Source organism: Aplysia californica, unplaced genomic scaffold (assembly GCF_000002075.1).
Source record: "Aplysia californica isolate F4 #8 unplaced genomic scaffold, AplCal3.0 scaffold00154, whole genome shotgun sequence".
Classification (NCBI taxonomy): Eukaryota; Metazoa; Mollusca; class Gastropoda; order Aplysiida; family Aplysiidae; genus Aplysia; species Aplysia californica.
This window is the reverse complement of record NW_004797424.1, coordinates 404,779-418,486: the sequence shown is the minus strand read 5'-3', so window position 1 is coordinate 418,486 and position 13,708 is coordinate 404,779. Positions and strand designations below refer to the sequence as shown.

The 13,708-nt window shown below is 40.5% G+C and overlaps 1 protein-coding gene across 1 annotated transcript in view; it reads left to right on the top strand.

Annotated features, from left to right (window-relative positions):
- The first annotated feature begins 744 nt into the window (after positions 1 to 744).
- The window catches only part of LOC101846812 (39S ribosomal protein L23, mitochondrial), a 67,600-nt gene continuing 54,636 nt past the window's right edge, over positions 745 to 13,708 (top strand). Inside the window, exons 1-2 of the mRNA XM_035969543.1 lie at positions 745 to 843; positions 7,989 to 8,138. Coding sequence (XP_035825436.1) covers positions 806 to 843; positions 7,989 to 8,138 — 188 coding nt within the window. The 5' untranslated portion in view covers positions 745 to 805. The remainder of the gene's footprint in view (positions 844 to 7,988; positions 8,139 to 13,708) is intronic.

The following is a 13,708-nucleotide window of genomic DNA, read 5'->3' as shown; positions in this document are numbered from 1 at the left end:
CTGCTTTAGACTTAGTCTTTGACGTGCTTTCATTACCTCATGGGCCATGATCTGACGTAAGCTCCTGAATCTAAATCCAGCGAACAGTAGACCTGTTCCTACACACTAGGCTACCTGTGGAAATCCCCGACGTGTTTTTATTTTATTTTTAAAATGAATCATCACCTGTTCGAAAGCCTCAACTTGGACTTGGCCTATCTCTCTGATCCAAACAACGATCACGGAAGTAGGCCTAGATTATTATGTTGCTATTCAAAGGTTTTATCTGCTACGGCCTGCTCCGAAATTAAGACATTTTGTCCAGTGTACACATTACATTTTACATTTTTATACATATCTCTTTCACCTGACGTAAAGACGATAATCTACGAAAACTTTCAAATCAAAGATAGAAATAAACTATTGTTAAAGAGGCTTCCGTTAAAAAAAGGGGGGTATTTTAAAACAATTGAATTACATTGTATCATCGTAGAGATAATGACAAAACATTACAAACGGTTTTTAATCGGAGCAAGTTATTCACCTATGTATTTAACTCTTTAAATGGAAGAGCTCCTGCCAACTTGGTTTGAACTATATTTACAGTTTCGCATTTGGTTACAGGTGCAAAAATCATCAAAGTCTATATATTTCTTTTTTTATACTACTGAAACAGAATTATATTAAAATTAAAAATTTATAGTATATTGATCTTGTAAAAAACGAATGATATTTACAATGCTGAGACTTGTGAAAAGATGACTAAATTTGAGAGTTCACTGGTATTTCATTCGCAACACGTACCTGGCATCCTCGGTCAAACAAGATGTCGTCCTCCATAACATTTCGAGGCGCTCAGTTATTGTAAGGAAACATTTGCTTTCTTGCTATCTTTACCAGACAATTGAACGCTTAAAACATACATGAATTGTCGTAGTCCAGTTCTAAGGATTATAGGCTTATATGCTTTATCCTCTAGGCTTTCTATCCTCTAGAGTAACTTTCCTTTATATTATAAGCATGTTAATGTCAGCAAGGAAGGACAAACCGTGCCTCGCAACGACCTGACCTAGGGTCCTAGGCCTAGGTAGGCCTAGGCTCTAGAGGAATCTAGATATCTAGATTCTAGATCGAAGTGGCTAGCCGTACTTAGATCTAGGTTTGGCCCTATCGACTCAAGCCTGTTAAGTACACAGGTCTCATTAGATCTAGATCTAGTAATTATTCAGGTTCAAATACATGCAAGTCAGTAAGGCACCTTTTGGTTTTGTCTGAAATACAAATACTTTAGGCATTGCAAACTAAAAAAATTTCATTTACAATTCAGCCATCAATATTAAGTACGGCTAGCCTGACAGTCTAGCCGTCCTTAAGTACGGCTAGCCTGGCTGTCTACCCGTACTTAAGTACGGCTAGACAAGAAGTCTAGCCGTACTTAAGTACGGCTAGACTGCCAGTCTAGCCGTACTCTTAGGCCCTATTAACATTAGAAAACAGGAGGACATGCACTGTCATTAAGGCACCTGGTTTCGTCTCAAATACACAAATACTTTAGGTACTGAACCCTAAAAATGTATAGATCTACATGTATTTACAATTCAGTAGGCCTATTTTTTGTAAATGGTCAGTCTAGCCATCATATTATAAGTACGGCTAGACTGCGAGTCTAGCCGTACTTAAGTACGGCTAGACTGCCAGTCTAGCCGTCATTAAGTACGGCTAGCCTCTTCCATTCTAGATATAGATCTAGATGTAGATCTGATCCTATAAAATGCGTACATTATGAGGCTACATGCCCCGCTACCGTGTGTACATGACACTGAGACTTTGTGTCCGGGTGCGTGTTACCGTGTACGTAAACACTGAGGCTGAGGCTAGGTGCCCGGTTACCATGTACGTAGTCGGACTCAGCTTGTAAGTGAGTTATTTGAGTGTAAGGAGGTTACATAATATGACTGTTGTCGGGGGATTTTACATAAAACAGAATTAGATTAGACTAGAATTACCTACTAGAATCTAGATCTCGATTGGACTGTGTAATTGTGTCAAAGGCCGCCGTTATTCGGACTCGAGTCCGAATAACATTTTTTCATATTCGGACTCGAGTCCAAATAAAAAAATTTCTTATTCGGACTCGAGTCCGAATATTAAAAAATGTTATTCTTATTCGGACTCGAGTCCGAATATGAAGAAATGTTATTCGGACTCGGGTCCCGAAAAAAGGAAGTGTCTTTTCGTTCTATAGATCTAACGTTCAGTGCTTCCAATTTTCCGCCATTTTTTAGTTTCCCCCACACCTTATCTGCCGATCCAATGCCCGCCGCCTCATTGATACGCCCCCCCCCCCCCCCCCGTTTCCCACTTTCTTTGTTGTAGAAAAAGGTAAAATTGAAGATTAGCAGACCACCTGGCACCTGCATATTATGAGCTGTGTAAAAAAAAAAAAGACCGATTCGTTCAAATACACAAGCCTGTGTCATATCGATTGTTTACCAAGAAAAAGTTGTGTTGCTGTGTAGAGCTGAGCATACGGCAACTTTTGATTCCATAGACCAGCGCACAATTCATTACGTAGATCTACGTCAAGACTAGCTTATTATTGTAATAATGATCAGTTGCCGGGGGGAAAAAGACTGACGCGTATGCGACGTTCAACGCCCGGACCGATAGTGCCCCACCCTCCTCCCCGACATGCACACAGCCACACGTGTGCAGGCCGCCCATCCGACCCCGACACACGCTAGCGAGCCATCTTTAATTGCTTCTGATGACCTCTTGATAAATAAACATTTATTAGAAGCGCTATAACTTTTCAGGCCGGCCTCAAATTCATCATAAGATTAAAACTGGGCTCCTGCACAAAACGCCATCCTGCCCGAAGTGATCTCGGTCTCTACCCAGCCTGAGGCGAGTCACGAGTGAGGCAGGACAGGAAACCGGATTCACGAGTCACAGGAAGTCGGAAGTGATGTCATGCTGGACAAGAATCAGAGTCCGAATAACATTTTTTCATATTCGGACTCGAGTCCGAATAATCACTTCGTGTGTCAAAAGTCAAAAGACTGCACTCATATTGCTCAATGGCAGAGTGTAAGTCCAAAGTACACGGTAACAGACAACTCAGGGTCTTTCCACCACCACTACAGCATGATCATTACTTCCACCACCATTTGTCTTTCCACATGTTTAATTTCATTTTGTTATGTGTTACATTTTTTCTGTAATTAATTTTTAAAAAGAAGCACATCTCACAAAACCAACAGCCGTGGCCTCTTCCCAACACCTCTTCCCTCAGCAAGCCGAGAGTGCGTGACCGCTACGCGCAGTCTCATTTGTCGACATAATTAACTTTGCCCCCTGGCAAGTTCAACTCAATTTGGTTGTTCTGTTCATACTAATGATGCAGGGAGGGCCAGTTTAGATAGATCTAGTAACTGGATCTAGTAAAGCTCAAGTCTTGATTCTTAACCTTATAATTGAAAAATGTGTCATAAATGCTGGATTTAGGAACAAGGGTTGGAAGTCGCAGCGGACGTTATGCTGGACTCCATTCAGAGTCCGAATATAATTTTTTGTCTAATCGGACTCGAATCCGAATAGTCACTTCGGTACGCAAATGGACCCTTCTCATGTTCATTTTAACTTAGGCCTAGGCCTACTTTAAAGTTAAAGTCTTTGTTTTAATTTAATTGGTGAGTGTGTTTAAGCTGCTCGCAACTGCATAGGGTCATATATGAGCGCACAGGACCCATTTAAAACATGTTCAGTTGGTAGGAAATTTTGAATTTGCCCTGGTGGCGGCCAAAGCCTACTGTTTTTAACTATCGATTTTAGGACCACCAAGGGATCTTTAACTTACTTTTCCGATCTAGCGGCCATTTGGGTTCTAGCCCTACGGTCTGAGATCTTTAAAAACGTTTGCAACTTGCACAAGGGTCCTCGGAGATATTTTTCACCCTCAGCTTTTTCTGAGAAGGCTAGGTGTTAGAGCTTACGTGACTCTTTGTGCAACTCAAACTGCTACTCCTTCACTCTTCCTTACTTTTGTCTTTCATCCACACCCCTGATCATAGGGTAGGTAAAATCTAACTCCTTGCCTTCTCAGATAAGAGATTATCAGGCAAGGGCGGAAAATCTCGGAGGCCTTGTGTGCAAGTTGCACGTGTAAAAGACCCCTCGGCGATCCTAAAATCGATCAAAGAGTAGGCTTCAGCCACCACCTGTGCAAAATTCAAAATTTCCTACCAACTGAAAATGTTTATTGTGTCCTGTGCGCTCATATATGCCCCTGTGCAGTTGCGAGCACTGTAAAACTCTTACCAAAAACCAAACAAATAAAATAAAGTTGGCCTGAGCCTTCAACTTGATTGTGTTTTACCTCAGACTGTGCCAAAACAAGAACATTTCCCTATGATATGATTAGTATTGTTTTGTGTCCTTGGGAAAGGCTCTTTGCACAAATTTCCTCACTTCACCTAGGTGGGAATGGGTACCCAGCTATAGACAGTGAAAGATCTTGTCAGTTTGTTAGTGTTTAAGGGCTTTAAAACCAGCTGCTTGCACTGTATGCTTCCAGGGAAACTGAGAATGTTTCTGAGTGTTCTAGGGATGTTGGGGTGATAGTATAGTGTAAAGCGCATAGAGCTTGCTGTCGAGTGGGGATATGAGCTATAATATAAATACCATTTATTATTATTATTATTATTATTACTCCACTGAAAATAAATAAAAAATTTCTCTCCGTTTGTTACTTTGAATATTTATTGGTTCTAGTCCAGGTTCAGCGATTCCTTGTACTAACTGCACCATACATATAGAGAGGTCTTATAAGTTTAGGACAAAGCAGTAATGTAAATTACCCCTTCGACTCCATGATTAAATCGGGCCCAGAACCCAGTGAGGGGGATTTTTGACCACGTTGGTAAAAGTTGGCATTCAAGGCCAGAAAGAAATCATCCTCTCTAAGAAACATTCAGACTCTGGCTTTGGATTTAAGTTTGAGCTCCTTTGAAAAATTTGACAGCAACAGTGTTACATGATGAATGCCATGATTTAATGTATGTTATATATATCACGGCGCACCGGCAGTGGAATTTTAGTTGCCGCGGGGGTTCCCCACCGGGCACCTTCTCACGTCGGGGGCATAGGGGTCAGCTCCTTGTCGCCGTTGTCTGGGTCGACTTAATTTTTGGTACTTTTCAACGTACAATTTAAGGTGTATCCTTGTATTTTTTATGGTAATTCTCATTTAGGGCACCCAAAGCATGCATTTCTGCTCTTGAGACTAGAAAAAGAACGGATGTTGTAACTTGTCTGGTTATTTCGTTAGACGCGCTGGAGTCGGCAATGCTAAATTGTAATTTTTTTTAGACTAGCATGAATGAAAATAAATCAATATAAAAAAAAGGCCTCGTCAAAATCTGTCGTACTTTTGGAACATTATGAACGACATAGCATTGGTGCAGATACTCAGAAAAGATGGTATCTGCGCATATAATAGAAAGCTGTAATTTTGCAACTTTATCCATTGGGCACATATTTGCTATGATGTAATTCCTCCAAATACAACTTTATGTGTCTAATATAATCGTGAATATTTGCAAATTTTCTCGAAAGTTTATAAAATCACCATGAAGTTTCTCTATGAAAAGTACAAATCGATTTTAGTGCTAGAATACATCTTCAATGTACATCTAATACACGAACAGCATCTGTTACACTCCAGAAATTCCTTACTTTTCTTAAAACGCTAAGTCTAGGTTTTGTAAGTTGACTGAATAATACGGATGACTTCTCGTAATTGGGTTATAAGAATAATTTCTAGCTTTCCAGGGACACTGAATCAGCACAAGACTTTTCCAGCTATATTTTTCGTTTCTATGACCATTTGCAATAACTGACTATGTGACTGATTTCTTTACATTCATAATTGTGTCCGCACATATTTCCTACCCAAAAACTAAGAATGAATGTGTTAGCTGTCATTATTTTTATTCCAAACAAGAAGTTTATCTCTACCCATGTATTTGCACGGTTTTGTGTTTTTTTTAATCACTTAGATTCTATATTATATCTTTTTAGTTGTATGCAGGCTGCCACAGACACAGCATGATTCATGAACAAACGCAGAGTAACTTTCTCTTGTTTAATAGTAAAATAAGAGCTAACGCTGATCGTCTTTATTTTAAAAAGCAGATGTGCATCTTTCTTCTCTTATAACTTGACTCTTTCTACTTGCGCAGATTTAAGATTTCTCATGGTAAAAGACATGATATTCGTAGTCAGTTTAACACAGATTTTGGAGAGATCTGTCGTGCCTTTTTAAAATTAACAATCATTTATTCATGTTTGTAACTAAAATAGGACAAATTGGTTACTCTACAAACACTTGTCTAGAACAAAAACTAAGGCACAGAAATAAACCATTCTAACACAGAATAAATCTCAAGACATTGAGCCTTTAGTACATCCGTGTAATGGTTTGCTATGTGAGATGGGGAAGAAGTTATATCGTTTTAAACATAGTAAAAAATGCGAACTTCCTAACCGACACCGGCAAAGTCACTTCAGAGGGCTCATTAAGCCCGTGACCCCGAGTAGGGGAGCTCCGGCGGGCTGCTGAGTCACGCGAACTAAAAGTAACAGAATCGGGCGAAAAGTGACGCCATGATATGTAAAGCTTTTTTTCATCGGAGGAGTTGAGAGATTCCACTGTAGACAGAGATGTTTGCCCTTCAAGGTTTTTTTGGTTTTTTTTGGTGTTTTACGGTGCTCGCAACTGCATAAGGTCATATGAGCGCGTGGGACACACCAACCAAACATTTTCAGTTGGTAGGAAATTTTGAATTCAGCTAGGGTGGTGGCCGAAGCCTACTCTTATCGATTTTAGGACCATCAAGGGATCTTTAACGTGTGCAACTTGCTTACGTGACCTCCAAGGTTTTTCTTCCTTATCTGAGAAGGCTAGATGTAGATCTGACCTACCATAAGATCGGGGGTGTGGCTGAAAGACAGCAGTAAGAATGAACCAAGGAGTTGCAGTAGAAAGGCTGCAGAAAGAGTCAGATGCCCAGAGGAGGGGGCAAAGGAGGTGAGGGGATGGGGGCAGAAAGTGAAGATGAAAGCAGACAACAGAACATTGTTACAAAGCAGGAAAGGATGTGAAAGGAGAAAATTTTAGAAAAAAAAATTGTCCAGCACTATCCGGATTCGAATCCAGGACCTTATGAATGGGAAGCGAACACTTTTACTTTTAGACCACAAGAGCCCCCCCCATATACAAGGTTCTACTGTAGTGACTGTGGTAAGACTCATTGGCTGTTTCATGTGCTCCAGTTATCAGACTCTAGTACTACCCCAAATCAGATTTGCTCTGCACCCTTTAAACTTGTGGAAATGGTGATTATGAAACTGGTTCAGGGATTCTATCAATAGTCATGTCATTTGAAGTTGTCTGTATGAATTAATATAGATCTCAATATTCTGCTATTTAGGGGGTTTCTGCTACCACCATTTCCCCAGCTAAACCACCACTTTTAGTACATAATCAAGATTGTAAATATTTGGTAAGTGACTTTTACTTTTACTTGAAATTATCTTCCAAAACCTCAAATTGGTATGAAATAACCTTGCTTTAATAAATTGATGGTTTTTATTTAAACATTCTAGAGTTAAACAGTATTATTCGCAGAAAGTTCCTCCTTTTTGAAAATTCTGAGTTTAGGCCCCTGATTAAATGGTCACTTTTAAGGACAAGCTGGCTCACCCAGAGTTCAGGTGTTTCCAGAAATCTTAGCCTTCACCAGAAGTGGGCATTGCCTTACGTATAGGAGAAGTTTGGTTTCATTAGTGTGTATATTTGTTTGTTATAGAGAAAACTCTTTAAAAAAAATTAAATGAACAAGGGGCAAAAACTTTACCTCTGATTTTTTCAAAACAGCATTTTTCGGGATAGCCCCCTTGCACTTAAAAGCGGCCAAACAAGAGTGGTTGTTTTGTATCCACTACAGGCCCCTGTGGCGGCGAAGGATCCCCAAGTACCCTGTCTACTGGAAAGGGGACCCCCAGCGTCGTTTGTTTTTGCCTCTGTTCTGGATGAAGCTGATCAAGCCGGAACAAGCTGTTCCGAAAAATGAAGTCCATTTCGAGACCCACCCTCAGTGAGTACACTTTGCTCTTGTGTATGTTTCATAGAAGTTTTAAAGAAAAATCTAGTTCCGTTCTATATGTCTTGAGAAAAAGAAATTTTACCTTTTTCAATGTTCCTTAATTTTTCTATGTAATATTTTTGAAATTTCACGGCTTTCCCTAATACTAATAGAAGAAGTTGTGAAAATAGATTTAGGGAAACCTTTTTTTTTTCTTTCTCTCAGTTGTTTCCATCTATCAGTATATCTTACTTTTTCCCTACTCAAAATCTCCATTGTTTTATGTAAATGTGCTTCTCTCTACTCAATGTGCTAACACCTTTTCTCTCTACTCAAACTAAATCTAAACTGTTCTTCAGTGGGCATTCCATTTGTTCGGTCGGCATTGTGTTGGACTGCAGAGTGAATGGCTCTGGTTTGAATCCCTGAATGGACTTTCTTGATTGAATTTGGGTTGTTTTGTAGTTTTCAAAGCTATGGAAGACGACAGGTTACATTTGGAGGTCCTCCCTAAAAAATAACGTAATTACTTTTATTCTTCCCTGTGATTCTGTTGAGTTCTTTTTATGGGCCTTTTCTACTTCTCAGTAAGTGAATGAAGTGAATAATTGTAAATGTTGTCGTGTGTGGGCCACTCACCTTGGGGTCTGGCTTGGCCATGAGTGTGTCCGTGTGTCGTCTCTCTGGCACAAACACCAGCATGTACTCAGGGTCCTGGGGACAGGTGGGAAAACAAACAACGCTATGAGGGATACAGTCTAGCATGCACATATAGCGAAGCACGTACATAGGGCAAAGTACGAACTGAGCGTAACACTCATTGTGAGCAGATTTTCAGTTCTACAAGTGTTCTCTTGGTTAATGTTGGAGAAAAAAAAACAAAAAAAGGGGGTGGGAGGTGGGGTTGCTTTTATTGGTGTTTGTCTCTGACGGGTGGCCGTTTTAGCATATTCCACTGTATGTTGGTAGATACATTGTGTTTTACTCTATGTTTAAGGCCATGTGGGTGGTTGGCAGGTGCTCTGGTGTGGTTTGTTCCTTCTTTCCTATCAAACATGTAGAGTCCTGATCTCTCCTTTTTTTGTGTTTGTCACTTTCTTGTAACATCTAATCTTTGGCACTTTTATCATGACCTTATTGTGTTGCAAGTACCGTAAAACTCTTACTAAAATCAAATTAAGGCCATAGACCCTCATCATCTTACGCCCTTTTCCCTGTGAGAGTATTTCGTGAAACAGCGTAAATTATGAGTGACACATATATCAGTATCATTTTAAGAAAAACCTTTTACGTTGTTACACCTAGTTTCTGTTACAAAATAGTATAGATTGTGCCTAGTACATGTATTCCTTTTTTTGCGCGTTAAACGTTGTAGGTTTTTAACCATTAGGTTAAGTTAGGATGGGGCTTCGGCTTTGCTGTATGATTATTAGGAGAGTGAAGACCATAAAATTGTTTTTTAGTTTTAGTTACGTTTTACGGCTCTCGCAACTTCATAAGGTCATATGAACGCCAAGGGGTGGATGTCAACAGAGAAGTCCAAACAGGGAATCAGGTTTTCTCACATCTCTAGCCTCAATAGCACAAGGTCTGCTTCGACTGTCAAGGCACCCCGGAAATAGCAGTAGGCAAGAGAGTGACAAACATACAAAAGAAGTAGAGGAAAAATGACGATAGTAAGGATGAGGAAAGAAAAAGCAGCAGTTCCCCCTATTTTGTTCCGGCACAGTATGGGCATGACATTGATAAATCCGCCCGTGTACAATTATTCTACTGTGCATAAGAACATGTTTCCCCCCCCCCCCCCCCCCCCGCTTTGGGAATGGGCTAACGACACAACAGTGGTTTGTCGTACCTCCTCGGAGTCTGTGCTGTCATAGTTGTGCGATCGTCTGCTAGGGTTGGAGGCTATCAGGGTTCTCCTGAGCAGCTCTATGAAGGATCTCCGCGTGCACATGTCGACCCCACCCAGGCCAGCCCAGCCTGTGTCGTGTGCTTCCTTACTGTTCTCTTCTTATATCTCTTCGATCATCCATAATATGTGTCAGCCGCAGCGGAATCTTATTGGCCGTTGTGTTTTGTTTTTGTTTGTAAGTGTGTATGTGTTTGTGTGCGTGTGTTTGTGTGTGTGGGTGGTGGGTGGGTGGGTGTGTTTGTGTGTGGATGGGTGTGTTTGTGTGTGTGTGTGTGGGTGGGTGGAAGGTGGGTGTGGGTGTTTGGGAGAGTACTCTAAATGTCGTGGACAGTTGTACAGTATACTGTACTTCCCGGACATAACACGGGAACTGACGTGATGAATCTACCAGTCTACATGGTTCCTAGACAGCTTGTTTGTATGGCATAGTATCCAGGTTTTCACAAATTGTGAACGAAAAATTGTAAATGATATCAACACTCAGGTTTTCACAAATTGTGAACGATAACTGAAGTAAATATCAGCACCCAGGTTTTCCCGATTTGTGAGCTAAGAATGAATTGAGGAAAACAAAATCCAGGTTATCACGAATTGTGAACAAGAACCTGTCACATCATAATCTATGTTTTCACCAATTGTAAACAAGTGCCCAACAGTACAAGAGCGTCTATGTTTTCCTGAATTGTAAACAAGTACTGAAGAGAAGAAAAACATCCATGTTTTCACCAATTGTAAACGAGTACTCAAGAGAAGAAAAACATTCATGTTTTCACCAATTGTAAACGAGTACTCAAGAGAAGAAAAACGTCCATGTTTTCACCAATTGTAAACGAGTACTCAAGAGAAGAAAAACATTCATGTTTTCACCAATTGTAAACGAGTACTCAAGAGAAGAAAAACGTCCATGTTTTCACCAATTGTAAACGAGTACTCAAGAGAAGAAAAACGTCCATGTTTTCACCAATTGTAAACGAGTACTCAAGAGAAGAAAAGCGTCCATGTTTTCACCAATTGTAAACGAGTACTCAAGAGAAGAAAAACGTCCATGTTTTCACCAATTGTAAACGAGTACTCAAGAGAAGAAAAACGTCCATGTTTTCACCAATTGTAACCAAGAACTGAAGCAAAATGAACCTCCGTGTCGTCCGACGCTCATCAACTCTTCATCAAAATGACAAGCGTAATGCAACTCTAGCTCTCATATGAATAATGTGGTCTAATTAATTTGCAAGCACCTTAAAACTCTGACTAAAAAGCTCAATCTTAACTCATAACTGATGGAAAAAAGACCCCCGTTTTCATCCCGCGTTCATCGACTCTTATCAAAATGACGAAAGTAATGTGTATAGTGGCACCGTTTCTGGTCCTTACCTTTTGTACAGTCTATAAATTCTGATTGTCAACATAGGGAGGGGGAGAGGAAGGGAGAGGGGAGGGAAGCTCGTGTTAACCCTAAACTATCCACAGCGATAAATATTAACGTGAACATTAACAGCACTACGTTTTTGTAATAAATGCAATATTAAAAATAAAATGTTGCCAGTCGATTAAATGCTGTAGATCTAGTAGTACATGTATTTTGAATTCCATACATAAAAACATAAAAACTAAAACAACAACAATAATATCAACAACAACGATGATAACAACGACATCAACAACAACAACAACCACAATAACAACAACAACATCAACTACAACAAATACAGCAACAACAACAACAACAACAATAACGACATCATCAACAACAAATACAGCAACAACAACATCATCATCATCATCATCATCATCATCATCATCAAAAGTCTGGAACAAACGGGCGCAACGAGTCCTACTTTTCAAGGTTCCAATACGGCGCCGCGGACTCGAATCGAGTTTTCTTCAGTTTAGCCAGGGTTTCGGTTCAGACAGGTTGATCTAACAACAGAAGTCGTAAAAAAATAGTTAATTCTTTTAAGAAATACGGAAACAAAGCGAGCTTTCCGCGTTTCTCTGCACGTTTTTTGTTCCCGAGCCTTTCTACCTCAGCTTCTCACTCGCTTTCTCTCTCTCTCCCTCCCCCCCTCTCTCTCTCTCTCTCTCTCTCTCTCTCTCTCTCTCTCTCTCTCTCTCTCTCTCTCTCTCTCTCTCTCTCTCTCTCTCTCTCTCTCTCTCCCTCTCTCTCCCTCCACCCCCCCCCTTTCAAGGAATTTTCTTTCCTATCGGTTTACCGCTGTTTTGGGATTTGCCGTGTTCAGTTTAAACAGTCGTTTTTAGTTTTAGTAGACGTTTTACGACGCTAGCAACTGCATAAGGTCATATGAGCGGCAGAAGATTAGAGGTGTTACAAGAGAGTAACAAACATAAAAAAAGAAGGGGAGATAAGAACGATATATGTTTGATAGGAAAAAAGAAGCAAACCGCACCAGAGCACCCGCCGACCTCCCACAAACGGTTGTTACTGTACACGTACTTACATGCTTACATAACATAGAGCACTGAGCAGCCGCCAACCACCCACTATTAGTATGTTATGTATGTTACTGCTCAGTGCTCTAATGTGGTTTGCTCCTTCTTTCCTATCAAGTATCTTTCGTCTTGATCTTCCCTCCTTCTTTTTGTTTGTTACTCTCTTTTTTACACTTCTAATCTCAGGCGTTTATATGACCTATTTGAGTTGCAAGTGCCGTAAAACTCTTACTAAAAGCAAACCCAAAGTAACATACTACTAGCACAAACTACCTCAAGGGCCGCTGTAGAGGGTTAAGCCGCGCCTATTGATTGAAGGCCCGCCCGGCGGCTCTCTGTTTTCTCACCCTTTCTCTCCGCTGAATGTGATACAACAATATGTAATCCCAGGCTTTCCAGTGCAGGGAACATGTATAGTATATGTACCCATACGTTCTCTGACCGTCGAGATATGTACATATATATATGTAGTCCTAGACAGCATTCCACCGGCTTCTGGGGCCGAGCTGTTAGGCCGTACCTCGTAGATGGTCCGTGTTCGGTTCTCGTGAACCAGCGTTTGTGGTATTAGTTAGTAGTATAGGGTTTTACGGCGCTCGCAACTGCATAAGGTCATATGAGCGCGCGAAACACAAGTTGGTAGCATTCGCAACAGTTCACTGGACGGTTGGTCGACAATTAGACTTTAAAATGCTAAAATATTAAAATTCAGTGTAAATATATTTGCTATTTAAAACAACTCTTATAAATAACAATAACATTTTTTAAACAGTATTGTTTCACTTTACAATTTGCCATAAAGGCCAATGGCCTTAATAAAATTCAATATTCTGCTGGGAACAACGACGGGAAAAAGTCTTACAATTTCTTACATTTATATTTCCTTCGGATCTCTCCAAAGTCTGGACATTCGGTTAAGATGTCGTATAGCGGTTAGGCGCTTGGCGTACCTCGTAGATGGTCCGTGTTCGGTTTTCGTGAACCAGCGTTTGTGGTATAGCGGTTAGGCGGTTTGCCGTACCTCGTAGATGGTCCGTGTTCGGTTCTCGTGAACCAGCGCTCATAGTGTGGGGCGAATTTGTATCGAGTTCGAGTGTATCGGTGCTTTCACACGCACAAACACTCAATCACACACATACACACACGAACACAAACGTCAAACTTACTCACATGTCCTCAGGTTCTAAAATACACGTGTATATTCTGTATTCCATCCTAC